General features: G+C 51.4%; 1 protein-coding gene across 4 annotated transcripts; it reads left to right on the forward strand.

The window, feature by feature from the left end:
• The first annotated feature begins 34 nt into the window (after nucleotides 1-34).
• Nucleotides 35-12,259, forward strand: HAUS5 (HAUS augmin like complex subunit 5). Of its 4 annotated transcripts, none has more exons than XR_014806084.1 (19): nucleotides 35-168; nucleotides 926-988; nucleotides 1,081-1,113; nucleotides 1,247-1,271; nucleotides 1,798-1,903; nucleotides 1,983-2,142; nucleotides 3,147-3,216; nucleotides 3,307-3,389; nucleotides 3,883-3,940; nucleotides 4,083-4,207; nucleotides 4,412-4,475; nucleotides 4,580-4,710; nucleotides 4,943-5,101; nucleotides 5,299-5,379; nucleotides 5,481-5,626; nucleotides 5,905-6,016; nucleotides 6,093-6,225; nucleotides 10,771-10,903; nucleotides 11,066-12,259. XR_014806084.1 is itself a non-coding variant. In XM_003127064.6 (19 exons), exons 1-19 carry the CDS (start codon nucleotides 71-73, stop codon nucleotides 11,181-11,183), a joined length of 1,902 nt encoding a protein of 633 aa, XP_003127112.4. In that variant the 5' UTR covers nucleotides 35-70; the 3' UTR covers nucleotides 11,184-12,259. The 4 variants fall into 4 exon arrangements, 2 of the variants coding, with proteins under 2 accessions (XP_003127112.4, XP_020952800.2); XM_003127064.6 differs by having other exon boundaries at nucleotides 4,939-5,101; XR_014806085.1 differs by lacking the exon at nucleotides 5,299-5,379.
• The last annotated feature ends 2,004 nt before the right edge of the window (nucleotides 12,260-14,263 follow it).

Here is a 14,263-nt window from a genome sequence, read left to right on the forward strand (position 1 = left end):
CGCACTCGTGACGTCAGAGGCGACCGCCACACTTGAATACGAGGCAGGAGGCGGCGGCCGAGGCGCTGTCATGGAGTTAGCGCAGGAAGCGCGGGAATTGGGTCGCTGGGCGGCGGAAGAAATGGAGGCGCCCGTGGCGGCCCGGGCCCCGGAGTCGACGCTGCGCAGGTGAGGGCCGCTGTGGAAGCGAGAACTCCCCACCCTGAAGATAGAGTCTCTGGGAGCGAGAACCACATCTTGGTCGAAGACGTGCCGCCCCCCTCCTCCCCCTCTGCCCCAGTGAGATAACCCTTGAGGGTAACCCCGACCCCCCAGGCAGAGGATCCTGAATTGAGTGAGGACGTTCTGGCGGTGATGCCCACACTCCCACCCTCATCCAGTGAGGCCGCCCAGAGAGGTACCTTGCACCCGTGGGGACCCTCCATGAGTTAATAATAATGAAGCCCCCCTTCTCGTGTGGAAATTGGATCTCCAGGGCGGGGCTGTCCCTGCAGCACTTCGTCACCCCACCCTAGTCCAGGCAGTGAGGACACTGGAGTCAGCAAAGACCACTCCACTAGGAAATTGAATCTTTTAGGAGTGATGACGCACGTATAGTAATGAGAGAGCCCTTCCTGACATTATAGCCCTCACCCCCACCTCTAGAAGTAACTGGAGATGACCCTTTCCCAGGAGAAGGGGAGCAACCCACCAGGGAATGCAAATCCCCCTACACCCAGTGAGAAGTCCACCCTCTTAGTAACTGAGAATTTCCCAGGAGGGAATAGCTTACCCTGGAAAGTGTGGACCTTCCCTGCCCCCACAGGTGAGCATTCCCTAGAAAGCGACCCCCCCCTCCCGCGCGCGCGCGCGCGCGCGCACAGTGCTATGAATGAGGATCTTCCACCCTGTGTGATGTCCCAGGCACACATTGCTGTTCCCACAGGCTGTGTCTGGGCCAGGGGGCTGACATCTGGGCCTACGTCTTGAGGCATGTGCACAGCCAGAGGTGAGCCTGGCTGCATGAGGGAACCTGTGGCAGGGGAGGGGACCCAGGTGAGTCCCCCAGTAACTCCCCTCCCTCCTACCTCTCCACTGTAGGAGTGTCAAGAAGATCCGGGGAAACCTGCTCTGGTAACTGGTCCTCAAAGCTGCCCCTTCCTGTCTTCCCCAGTCCTATCCAGCCGTGTCCTCACCCATAGCCTCACATCTCCCGTCTCCCCCTCAAAGTCCTTATCGTTCTCTAACTCTGGCCTCATTTCCTCAGGTATGGCCTCCAGGACAGTCCAGAGGTGAGAAGCATGTGCTGCAAGAATTTTATTTCATCCAAAAAGAGGACTTGTAGGCTTTCTGCTCTAGGCCCAGCCTTGTGTGGATGATGCTAGGGACACTGTCACAAGACAGCCCTGATCCCAGTGCTCACAGGGAGAAGACATGAGCTGGGGGTGGGGAGTCATAGATATGAGTCAGCAAAGCTGGTGTGGGAGATGGGAGAAAGGACTAGTTTGAGAGAGATGCTGAGGCCAGTACGGGACCCAGCATGTGCCTGGTGCCCAGGAGACCTCAGGACTCCCACATGTAGGGCTCGACGCGAGATGAGGACTGAGACAGAGACAGGAAGCAGGTTGGGAGAGTAGATGAGGTAATCCCAAGAGGAAGGAGGGGAACAGGATAGTACTCTGGTGCTCTCCTGGGCCTGGAGGTCCAGGCTCAGAAACTGCCTAGAGAAAACCCTCAGCCAGTCACCTGGGCATATAAACCGGTGTTCTACAAAAGGCAGCCAAGCCATGCATCTGACCCTATACCTGATTCCACCAGGCCCGCCGGAAGTTGGAGCTGGAAGCCGCTGTTGCCCGCCTGCAGGCAGAGATCCTGGAATTAGACCAGAGCCTGGAGCTGATGGAGCGAGAGACTGAAGCTCAGGGTGACCCGTGGGGCTAGATAGATGGGCAGCAGAACGGGGTTAGGGAAAGTGCTAATGTCCACCTCTGTTCCTCTCACAGACATGGCCATGGAGCAGGCTGTACAGAGGATGCAAGACACCCAGCGTCGTGCTCTCCTCCTCCGGGCCCAAGCTGGGGTCATACGAAGACAGCAGCGTGTGCTCCAAGATCCGACACAGCGGCTGCAGAATCAGCTCAAGCGCTTGCAGGACATTGAGAGGTGGGCCTCAGGTGCCGGGGACCAGCACTCACCAGGCTCAGCAGACATTCTTGGAGACCCAGTGCTCTGTCCTGACCCCTCCAGTTCTGAGTTCCACTCCTTAGGATTTAATGTCCATGAGGCCAGGAGGTTTTGTCATCTCAACCACCTGTATTTCCAGTGCCTAGAACGGTGCTAGTTGTATATCTGGAACACATGCTAGGGGGAAAAAGGAATAAACAAGGGTCAGTCCTGCCCTTATGGAGGTCATGCTGTGATGCAGAGGAGCAAACTGTAAACTAGGAAGCAGACTATAATCACAGGTAGAAATAAGTGCTCTGAAGAAGAGGTGATATGATGGAAAAGGAGAAGGAGATTCTACTCTAAGTAGGATGGTCAGAGAAGGCCTCTCTGAGGAGATAACATTTGAGTTGGGAGGAGAATTTCCGTGGGGAGGGACACCTGAGCTTGCCATTTGGTAGAACAGCTGACAGGCCAGTTCAGCTTAGGCATGAGGGGAGGCATGAGGAGGCAGGTCGCAGAGTTGGACAGAGTGCCATGGAGACACTGGGATTTTACTCAGGCTGGGTTCAGGCCCAGGCTCAGCCCCTTAGAGCTGCGGGACCTTGGGCAAAGTATTTAACTTTGTGCCTCAGTTTCTAAGTTCTGTAGAATGGGGATATTAGAAGAGTTCCTGATACCTATTGTTGTTTTTCTGTGTGATGGGAACACATCACATTGTTTTCAAGGATTTCCAGTAAAAGTGACATCATCTGTCTGAGGTTCTAACAGGATCATTGACTGCTGAGTGGAGAACAGACTGCAGGGGCAAGAGCCGGGAGACCAGTGAGGAGGTTAATGCAGTCATCCAGCCAGGAGATGGCAGTGGCCTAATTTGGGGGTTGGCCCCAGAGATCCAGGCTCCCTGTGACTAGCTTTGCTGGCAGCAGGAGGGGACACAGCCATCTGTTGTGCCAGCTCCCTCCTCTCAGGGGTCCCAGCCCCAACCACACTCCTCTCTCCAGGAAGGCCAGAGTGGATATAAACTTCGGACCCTTGGCATCAGCAGACCTGGGCCTGGAGCCTATGGTCCTGGTAAGAGTCCTGGGCTGTGGGGGAAAAGGTGGGGAGTCTGGGACTAGGGGACCTCTGGGTCCCCCTCATGCCACACTCCCTTCTTCCCAGGGTGATGTCCGAACAGCCTGCAGCCTCCGGACCCAGTTCCTGCAGAAACTCCTGATTCCTCAGGCCAAGCGAGGCAGTGTTCTGTGAGTGGCCCCCAGCCCCCAGAGGCCTGCATGGAGCCTGGGCTTTGGAGTGGTTCTTTCTCACAGACACTGAGCCCCTGGGCTGTGTGAACTCCAGCCCTGCCCTGACAGCGCTCCCAGGTTGGGAAGTGGGGAAACAGACCATCAGAGGCAAGGGCAACCCAGGTAGTTGGGGCTCTCGGGGGTGGGGAAGCCCGAGAGGCTCGGGGTGTGCCAAGGAGACACCTGACTCAGCTGAGGAGGTGGAGAGGACGGGTTCTCTGAAGAGGAGGGGGAAGGCTGCAGGGTGTTCCAGGTGCACTGCGCCTGTGAAAGGGCCCAAGGCCAGCAAGTTGATATTAAGTGGAACGCAGGTCTAGCAGGCATAGAGGAACCTGGTTTCCAGTCCTTAAATGGGGACAGGACAGCCCCTCCCTTACGGGGTGCTGGTGATCATCAGAGGGTGAATCGATGTGTCTTGTAACATTCTCTGTCCCCTTCCCCAACTCCACAGAACCCCTCAGGATGACCACTTTGGAACTTCCTACCAGCAGTGGCTTAGCTCAGTGGAGGTGAGGGGGGCTCTCAAGAAAGGCCACACCCTCTGGCTCATGATTAAATCTCAGGGTGCTGGGACCTTACTCTTGATCCCTACCCCTTCTCCGTGGAGTCCCAGCCCCCATCCTGCCCTGACTCCTCCCCTCCCCCCACCAGACGCTGCTGACAAACCATCCTCCGGGCCACGTCCTGGCTGCCATGGAGCACCTGGCTGCAGAGCGAGAGGCAGAGATCCGATCCCTGTGCAATCTGGATGGGCTCCAAGATACAGAGATAGCCAGGTGTGGAGTGGATGCTTCCACAGTCAAAACAGGGCAGGTGGCTGGGGGAGCTGGGACAGATCAGGACCAGGCAGGGTGACCTGCTGGTGGGGGTGGAACTGAATCCCAGTAACCAGTCTGGCAGGTGGGCTGACATTGGTTACCCCCAAGGGCCCAAGCAAGGGGACAGGGTTTCTCCCTCTGCAACTCAGCCCCTATTCTCAGGCCCCAGGCACCAGACCAGTCAGACTCCGGCCAGGCCCTGCCGCCCATGGTGCATCTCATCCAGGTGACCCCCAGGACTCCATCCCCTTCCCAACCCAAGAGCCACTCAAGCCCCTCCTCCCCTGCCACCAGGGCCCACATCCACCCTGACTTTGTGCCTCGTTCCAGGAGGGCTGGCGATCTGTGGGTGTGCTGGTCACCCAGCGGGGCCCCCTCCTGAAAGAGCATCAAATACTGAGCCAGCGCCTCCTGGGCCTGATGGAGCAAGTGGAGAGATGTGCCCTGGGATCCAGCGAGAGGTGAGGGGTCTCCATGGCCACCGGCCTCTAGGCCATCTCTCTCCAGGGGTCTCAGGATAGTAGACTTTCTCTGCCCCTGTGGCTCCTGCGTCTGCCTCCCCGCTTGCTCTCCTGGTTTGTTGCCCTGTGTTTGTGGCTCCTTGTGCTTCCTTATGGATCTTATCTCCTTCCTCCACTGTGAGCCTTAATCACCTTCCTTCTCCTTTGCCCTTTCTACTTGTGCCCCAGGCAGGCATTGGTGCTGGGGCTCCGGGGCTGTGCCCTATGGGCAGAACTCAAGGCCCTGCGTGCTATGAGCCAGGAGCTAGAGGAGGCAGCTGGGCGGCGGCAGCTTCTGCTCCAGGAGCTACAGACCAAACAACAACGGATCCTGCACTGGCGCCAGCTGGTGGTGAGTGGCAGGACCTGGCAGAGGGCCTGAGTGAGGCTAGGAGACTTCAGATCCAGCACTGAGCCTCCCAGGGAGGAGAGGGGACCGGGGTGAGACTCCCAAGGGGGAAGCAGGGCCTCAGCAAAAGGGTGGACAGGGCCAGAGGTTGGCAGGCGAGAAGGAAGGCAGCCCATCTCTGGGGCCTCCCGCTCGCCTAGGAGGAGACACAGGAACAGGTCCGCCTGCTCATCAAGGGCAACTCAGCCAGCAAGACGCGCCTGTGCCGGAGCCCTGGGGAGGTGAGATGGGCATTGGGGCAAAGTCTGGGTGGGGCTGGGTCTCCTAGGGAGCGGGCTGAGCGGCCTCACGCTGCCCTTCCCATCCCTCTCCTTCCCCACAGGTGCTTGCTTTGGTTCAGCGAAAAGTGGTCCCCACATCTGAGGCAGTGGCACCACAGAGCCAGGAGCTGCTTCGGTGTCTGGAGGAGGAAGCCCGGCATCTGCCCCATCTTCTGCTAGGGCCCCTGCTGCGGCACAGCCCTGGAGGGTAAGACTGGGCATCCCACATCCTCTCCGGGGATGACCGTCACTCCCTGGGCCCACTCCAAAAAGATAACCCCAGTGCCCCCCCCCCCCGCTCCCCCCCCCCCCATATTTTCAGGCCGCCAGACTTCACCCTCAGGTTCTCATTCTCACTCTGGAATCCTAGTCCTCAGACCACCTCCCAAGTTCCTGGGCCTCCTGAGCCCACCTCTCAGTTCTCAGAGCCTCTGGAACCTAAGGCCCCCACCTCAGTACCCGCATGACCTGGACTTTCCCCCCTAGGTTGCAGCCCCTGCCTACGGTCCTGCCATCCATCTACCAGCTGCATCCTGCATCCCCTAAGGGCTCCAGCCTCATAGTGCTGAGCCACATGCTGGGGCTGCCCACAGGGAAGGTGAGTGCCTGTCCCCTAGGACCTGTCTTCCCACCTCTACCCCGGCCCCAGGTGATTGTTCTTACCCCTTCCTTAGGCTCCAGAGCTGCTCCTCCCGAAGGCAGCCTCTCTTCGCCAGGACCTTCTGTTCCTCCAAGACCAGCGAAGTCTTCGGTGCTGGTATCTGCTCCACATGAAGACCAGCCTGCCGCCAGGACCATCCACCCAGGGTAGGCCTGTCCTGCATCCTTATCCAGAATCCCAGCCCCTTCCCAGGTCCCTCAGCCTCCAGAAGAAATCACAAACATCCACTACTTACACAGCGCCTACTATGTGCTGAGTGCTTTGAGCATGCTCACTAGCTTCATCTGCACAGCAGCCCCACGGGGTTAGTGCTGCTGTGCTCCCCATTTTACAGAGGAGGAAACTGAGAAGCAGAGAGAGGGCTCGTCACTGCCCAGACGGCCAAGCTGGGTTTGAATCCAGGCCAGCTAACTGGTGGGGGGTGGGTAGTCTGTGCTTCTAACCACTAGGCAACACTGCCCATCAAATTGCCAGGTACTCATCCATCATCAAACAGTGGTGTACTTGAGTGTTTTGTTTTGTTTTGTTTTGTTTTCCCCCACCCTTTCTTCTGTTGCAACATGAGTATCTAGACAAAGTTCTCAATGCTACTCAGCAGGATCTCCTTGTAAATCTATTCTAAGTTGTGTCTGATAAGCCCAAGCTCCCGATCCCTCCCACTCCCTCCCCCTCCCATCAGGCAGCCACAAGTCTCTTCTCCAAGTCCATGATTTTCTTTTCTAAGGAGATGTTAATTTGTGCCAGATATTAGATTCTAGTTATAAGTGATATCATATGGTATTTGTCTTTGTCTTTCTGGCTCATTTCACTCAGTATGAGATTCTCTAGCTCCATCCATGTTGCTGCAAATGGCATTATGTCATTCTTTTTTATGGCTGAGTAGTATTCCATTGTGTATGTATACCACATCTTCCGAATCCAATCATCTGTCGATGGACATTTGGGTTGTTTCCATGTCCTGGCTATTGTGAATAGTGCTGCAATGAACATGCGGGTGCATGTGTCTCTTTTAAGTAGAGTTTTGTCCGGATAGATGCCCAAGAGTGGGATTGCGGGGTCATATGGAAGTTCTATGTATAGATTTCTAAGGTATCTCCAAACTGTTCTCCATAGTGGCTGTACCAGTTTACATTCCCACCAACAGTGCAGGAGGGTTCCCTTTTCTCCACAGCCCCTCCAGCACTTGTTATTTGTGGATTTATTAATGATGGCCATTCTGACTGGTGTGAGGTGGTATCTCATGGTAGTTTTGATTTGCATTTCTCTTATAACCAGCGATGTTGAGCATTTTTTCATGTGTTTGTTGGCCATCTGTATATCTTCTTTGGAGAAATGTCTCTTCAGGTCTTTTGCCCATTTTTCCATTGATTGATTGGCTTTTTTGCTGTTGGGTTGTATAAGTTGTTTATATATTCTAGAGATTAAGCCCTTGTCGGTTGCATCATTTGAAACTATTTTCTCCCATTCTGTAAGTTGTCTTTTTGTTTTCTTTTTGGTTTCCTTTGCTGTGCAAAAGCTTTTCAGTTTGATGAGGTCCCATGGGTTTATTTTTGCTCTAATTTCTATTGCTTTGGGAGACTGACCTGAGAAAATATTCATGATGTTGATGTCAGAGAGTGTTTTGCCTATGTTTTCTTCTAGGAGTTTGATGGTGTCCTGTCGTATATTTAAGTCTTTCAGCCATTTGGAGTTGATTTTTGTGCATGGTGTGAGGGTGTGTTCTAGTTTCATTGCTTTGCATGCAGCTGTCCAGGTTTCCCAGCAATGCTTGCTGAATAGACTTTCTTTTTCCCATTTTATGTTCTTGCCTCCCTTGTCAAAGATTAATTGACCATAGGTGTCAGGGTTTATTTCCGGGTTCTCTATTCTGTTCCATTGGTCTGTCTGTCTGTTTTGATACCAGTACCACACTGTTTTGATGAGTATGGCTTTGTAGTATTTCTTAAAGTCTGGGAGAGTTATGCCTCCTGCTTGGTTTTTGTTTCTCAGGATTGCTTTGGCGATTCTGGGTCTTTTGTTGTTCCATATAAATGTTTGGATTGTTTGTTCTAGGTCTGTAAAAAATGTCATGGGTAATTTGATAGGGATTGCATTGAATCTGTAGATGCTTTGGGTAGTATGGCCATTTTTACAATATTGATTTTCCCAATCCAGGAACATGGAATATCTTTCCATTTCTTTACATCTTCTTTGATTTCTTTGATTAAAGTTTTATAGTTCTCGGCATATAGGTCCTTTACCTCCTTGGTCAGGTGTATTCCGAGGTATTTGATTTTGTGAGGTACAATTTTAAAAGGTATCGTATTTTTGTATTCCTTTTCTAATGTTTCATTGCTGGTATACAGAAATGCAACTGATTTCTGAATGTTAATCTTCTATCCTGCTACTTTGCTGAATTTATTAATCAGTTCCAGTAGTTTTGGGGTTGAGTCCTTAGGGTTTTCTATGTATAGTATCATGTCATCTGCATACAGTGACAGTTTTATCTCTTCTCTTCCTATATGGATGCCTTTTATTTCTTTTGTTTGTCTAATTGCTGTGGCTAGGACTTCCAAAACTATGTTGAAGAGCAGTGGTGAGAGTGGGCATCCTTGTCTTGTTCCAGATTTGAGTGAGAAGGCTTTCAGTTTTTCCCTATTGAGGATTATATTTGCTGTGGGTTTATCATAAATGGCTTTGATTATATTCAGGAATGTTCCCTCTATACCCACTTTGGTGAGGGTCTTGATCATGAATGGATGTTGGATTTTGTCAAATGCTTTTTCTGCATCTATTGAGATGATCATGTGATTTTTGACTTTTTTTTTTTGTTGTTAATGTGGTGTATGATGCTGTTTGATTTGCGTATGTTGAACCATCCTTGTGAACCTGGGATGAACCCAACCTGGTCATGGTGTATAATTTTTTTGGTATGTTGTTGGATTCGGTTGGCTAAGATTTTGTTGAGAATTTTTGCATCTATATTCATCAATGATATTGGCCGATAGTTTTCTTTTTTGGTGGTATCTCTGTCTGGTTTTGGAATGAGGGTGATGGTGGCATCATAGAATGTCTTTGTGAGTATTCCTTCTTCTTCAACCTTTTGAAAGAGTTTAAGGAGGATGGGCACCAATTCCTCTTTATATGTTTGATAAAATTCACCTGTGAAGCCATCTGGTCCTGGACTTTTATTTGTAGGGAGTGATTTTATGACCTCTTCAATTTCATTTCTAGTGATCGGTCTGTTCAGTTGGTCTCTTTCTACTTGATTCAGTTTTGGCAGGCTGTAAGATTCTAGAAAATTGTCCATTTCTTCCAGATTGTCAAACTTGTTGCCATATAGTTGTTCATAGTATTCTAAGTGTTAAAAACTGGGCTAAGGGAGTTCCCGTTGTGGCGCAGTGGTTAATGAATCCGACTAGGAACCATGAGGTTGCGGGTTCGGTCCCTGCCCTTGCTCAGTGGGTTAACGATCCGGCATTGCCGTGAGCTGTGGTGTAGGTTGCAGACGCGGCTCGGATCCTGCATTGCTGTGGCTCTGGTGTAGGCCAGGGGCTACAGCTCCAATTGGACCCTTAGCCTGGGAACCTCCATATGCCGCAGGAGCAGCCCAAAGAAATAGCAAAAAGACAAAAAAAAAAAAAAAACTGGGCTAAGTTAAACCACTTGGATTCTCTTCTCAGCCCTACCTCTTCCTTGCTGTGTGATCTCCCTGTGCCTCAGTTTCCTCCTCGGTGTTTCTGCTCTTCTTTCACACTGCTCCCTGCCCACTGGAGAGGGGGGGCAACAGGGAGCCCCAAACTGATTTCCTTCCCTCAACAAACAAATCCACCATCCTCATGCCGGTGCTGAAGCCGGAAACCCAGGCGTCATCCTTAATTCTTCCCAGTCCTCTAACCCCCACCTTCAGCCTGCCAGCAAGCCCTCCAGAGTGCCCTGCATCTGCCCCCTGCCCCACTGGCGTGTGGCTCAGATAATTCCACCTGAACCCAGCAGCCCCTGAAGAAAGGGCAGGTGTCATTCCTGAGGTCACAAGGCCAGGAGAGGATTCAGGCCCAAGGGGTCTGACCGCACTGCTGATCTGCACTTACTCGGAGCTGGGTCTGTGGAGAGAGGCTACAGCAGTCACAGTCTTCAGAGGAAGACACCATCGGAGTGAAGTGCTGCAGCAGTCTGTGGGGGACGCCTGGGGCTGAGGGGTGCTGGAAAGGGCCTCCAGCAGGAAAAATAGTGTCTCCAGCCGGCCCTGGGGCATAGCTGAGGTTTTGCTCAGGAGTGGTGAGCAGAGGCTCAACAGAGTACTAGGCTGAGAGCGTGGGCTCTGTCTTGGAGTCCGGGGAGCCTTGGAGGGTTCCGAGCCGGAGAGGGAGAGGATCAGGTTTAGGCCGTGAGAAGATCACTGACTGCCGTGTGAAGGCTGGACCAGTGGGAGGCTGAGATTTAGTGCCTAGGAGGCTGGGGGTCGAGTTAGGAAGCGGGAGGATGCTGAGGGACGGGCTGTGGAGATTGATGGGCTGTTGGGGGAGGAAGGAAGGCTTCCAAAAGGAGGGCTGGGAGAGGGGGGGCTGGGGGCTTGCACCTGATAAGAGGACCTGGGAGGACCGAGAGGTTTGCGAGAAATGCTGAGATGATTAGAGACTTGGTGACCCATTGGCTGCGAGGCACCGGAAGCCAGCGGACTCAGTGCCGCCTCCCGGGTTTCTAACCTGCAGAGCTGCTGCAGATCCAGGCATCCCAGGAAAAGGAGCAGAACGAGAACCTGGGGCAGGCTCTGAGGCGGCTGGAGAACCGGCTGAGACAAACGCTGGAGCGAATCCCCAAGCTGCAGGGCGTTGTGGGGGACTGGTGAGAGGGGGCATGATGAGGTGGGGGGTGAGCTGGGCCAAACAAGCAGAACTTAGAGCCAGAGGGCAGGGGGAGGGCAGGACCAGCAGGCCATGGTGTCAAGGGGAGGCCAGTGAAGGCCTGGGGCCCTGACCTTCCCTCTTACGCCATCTGCTTCTCCAGGTGGGAGCAGCCAGGACAGGCCACCCTTTCTGGGGAGCTCTGCCAAGGCCTGACCCTGCCTCAGTGGCAGCTGCGCTGGGTCCAGGCCCAAGGCGCTCTGCAGCAGCTGTGCGGATGAAGAGGCGGCTCAGAAAAAGTCAAGAGCTGCACGTTTGTTCACGTCAACACATCACTCCGCAGGACTTTGGAAGTAAAGCATCAGTTGGATGTATCAACCTGTTGGGTCTCCCCACACCTGCCATCCCCCTTCACAGGCTCTGTTGTTCCTCTCAGTGGCTCTGCCCCCATCCTGTCAACCCACCAAAGCCAAGAGAATGGGTGGTCCTCTGGGTCCCACCCTACCTACAACTCTCCGCATCAATTTTACCCCCAGCGAAAAACAGTCAAGCACTGGTCTAAACACTGAGGATCCAGCCCTGAAGTAAACTGATGCCCGGTGTGTAGGAGGTTGTTCTAGGACAGGAAAACGGGCTGCTGACAAGATAAGTAAGCAAAACATGGAGTATGTGCGAGGACTGCTGAGGAGGAAAAGCCGTTGCAGAGGGCCATCCAGCAGAGGTGACCCTGTGAAGGCGGCGAGGAGGCAGCACGTGCGGATCTGCAGGGCTTGCAGAGGGAAAGACCGCGGCACTTGCAAAGGCCCTGAGTTCCAACGTGCTGGTGTGAGGGCTGAAGAGGCAGTGTAGCTGGTGGAAGAGGGGGAGAGTTTAAGAGATGAGATTGTCTTCTGTTTTTGTAGTTTCATTTTTTATATTTAACTCTCGGAGTCATTTGGAATTTATCCAAAGGGGTTCCGTTTTGTCTTATTTTAAATATATCTCAATAGCACTTATTAAAATTCTCATTCAGAGCAGTGGTTGCCTCTGAAAGAGGAGTGGGTGACAGGGATCAACCAAGAAGGAGATACACTTTCTGGAGTGTGGTGGAGGTTACATGGATGTACAGATTTGTCAGGCCCCATCTTGCTGTACTCATTAGGTCTGTGCATTGCACTGTGAATTATCTTCAATTTATAAAGTAAAACTTGTCCAGTATGTAATTGATTTGAGATGCCACCCTGTCATGCACCAAATCCCCATGGTTAATTGGGCCACATCTGGGTACTCTCCAAGCCCACCGTCTGACTCTTGCATGCCATCCCCACCGTATTTTATAATTAATTAAAGCCTTTGTCATACATCTTAGCACCTAAAATGGCAGATTGCCATCTGGCTCTCATTTTTCAGTGTTTCCCTATCTTTTTTTCTCCCAACTGAAATGAACTTTATACTCAACTTGCCTGGTTCCAGAAGAAATACAAATATGGATGAGAGTTTAATTGGAGTTGCAGTTAGTTTACAAATTAGGGAGCTTTGACATCTTTTAGATCTTACACCTGATTTCCCACCTCCTTTCTCCTAACTCCTCTCTCAGCCTCCACAGCACCCTCACCCTCCCATTTCTCCTCTATTCCTGTCTGCTCTTAACCAGTCTTCACACCTTTGCCTTCCTATGTGCCACATTAGGGTTCCCTCTCTTCAGCTCAGCTCCCAGCCCCCACCTCCCCATTTGGACATGGAGGTCCTTACCCCCATCCTTTCTTAGTTTTTCTCCAGAGCACATTCTGACATGTAATGTGTTACTTTATCTGTATTATCTGCCTCAAACAGAATGTCCTTTATAAACCAAAAGTTGGACAGACTTTACTAAGTATGATTTAAAATCCAGATGCAGTAAAGGGGAAATACTGACAAAAACGTAAACTTGCATGGTGAAAAAAAAGCAAAGTAAAAATGACAGATTAGGAGGAAATTTTTGCAATTTTGGCAGCTCACTCTGTGGGCAAAGCTATGAGAAAACAGCACAAGGGGTATGGAACACCTGTGGGATACTCTCCAGCAAACTACACAAACACTTACTCTGCCCAAACAGTGCTACTTATAGGAATCTATCCCAAAGATGTACTAGGTGAAATAAGGGTTGCAGATGTTGTACAAAACAACTAGATCATATTTTTCAGAAGGTCAGAGGGGTTAGGGTGGGGATTTTTTTTTTAGGGTGGAACCCATGGCACATGGAGGTTCCCAGGCTAGGGGTTGAATTGGACCTGCAGCTGCCACCTACACCACAGCCACAGCAATGCGACCCAAGATGTGTCTGCAACCTACACCACAGCTCATGGCAACACCAGATCCTTAACCCACTGAGCTATCCTTAACCCACCACAGTTCACAGCAACGCCAGATCCTTAACCTCGTGGTTCCTAGTCAGATTCGTTTCAGCTGCACCACAATGGGAACTCCAAGGGTGGGGATTTTTTAGATTAAAAAAGACAAATGCAATGCATGATCTTGATTGAATTACAATGTTTTGGGGGGTTTTACTGTTTGTTTCTGTTTTGGCCACCCTGCTGCATATGGAGTTCCCTGGCCAGGGGTCAGATCTGAGCCACAACTGTGGCAACTCTGGATGCTTTAACCCACTGTGCCAGACGGAATTAAACCTGCATTCTACAGCTGCAGAGATGCCACCGATTAAGAGTTTGAGTTCGTAAGTACATTTTTGAGACAACCGTGGAAATATGAATATGAGAAATGGGAAATTTGTATATTGGAAAATATGTGTCTATTAAACTTCTTTGGTGTGATAATGGTATTATGGTTAGGTGGAAAAATGTTCTTGAATGTTGAAGTATTAAGGATGTTGTCTGCAATTTACTTTCAAATAGTCTTTGTTTGTAATAATACTGATATTTTTATTTTGGTAAAATACAGAGTTTAAAATTTTGAGGCCCAATATCACATATTTTGAAATTGTATGTTAGACTAAACAAATAAGTAGCTATGCTAATATTACTGAGGAATAAGGGTTTTTTTTTTTTTTTTTTTGGTCTTTTTAGGGCCACGCCCATGGCATATGGAGGTTCCCAGGCTAGGGGTTACATCGAAGCTGTAGCCGCAGCCACAGCAATGCCAGATCCAAGCCGTGTCTTCAACCTACACCATAGCCCACAGCAATGCTGGATCCTTAACCCACTGAGCGAGGCCAGGGATTGACCTGTGTTCTTGTGGATACCAGCCAGATTCCTTTCCGCTGAGCCACAGCAGGAACTCCATGGGGAATAAGTTTTTTTTTTGTTTTTTTTTTGTTTGTTTTTTGTTTGTCTTTTCTAGGGCCGCACCTGCGGCATATGGAGGTTGCCAGGCTAGGGCCTAACTT

Source organism: Sus scrofa, chromosome 6 (genome assembly GCF_054392235.1).
Source record: "Sus scrofa isolate SSC_HxYL_T2T_F1_AM1 chromosome 6, Sscrofa_HxYL_maternal_Yorkshire_Landrace_v2.0, whole genome shotgun sequence".
Lineage (NCBI taxonomy): Eukaryota > Metazoa > Chordata > Mammalia > Artiodactyla > Suidae > Sus > Sus scrofa.

Coding starts and splice junctions, on each gene's coding strand:
- HAUS5 (XM_003127064.6), top strand. CDS start 71: ATGGAGTTAGCGCAGGAAGCGCGGGAATTGGGTCGCTGGGCGGCGGAA. Junction 4,476..4,579: donor CCATGGTGCATCTCATCCAG/GTGACCCCCAGG, acceptor GCCTCGTTCCAG/GAGGGCTGGCGATCTGTGGG. Junction 5,627..5,904: donor CTGCGGCACAGCCCTGGAGG/GTAAGACTGGGC, acceptor TTTCCCCCCTAG/GTTGCAGCCCCTGCCTACGG.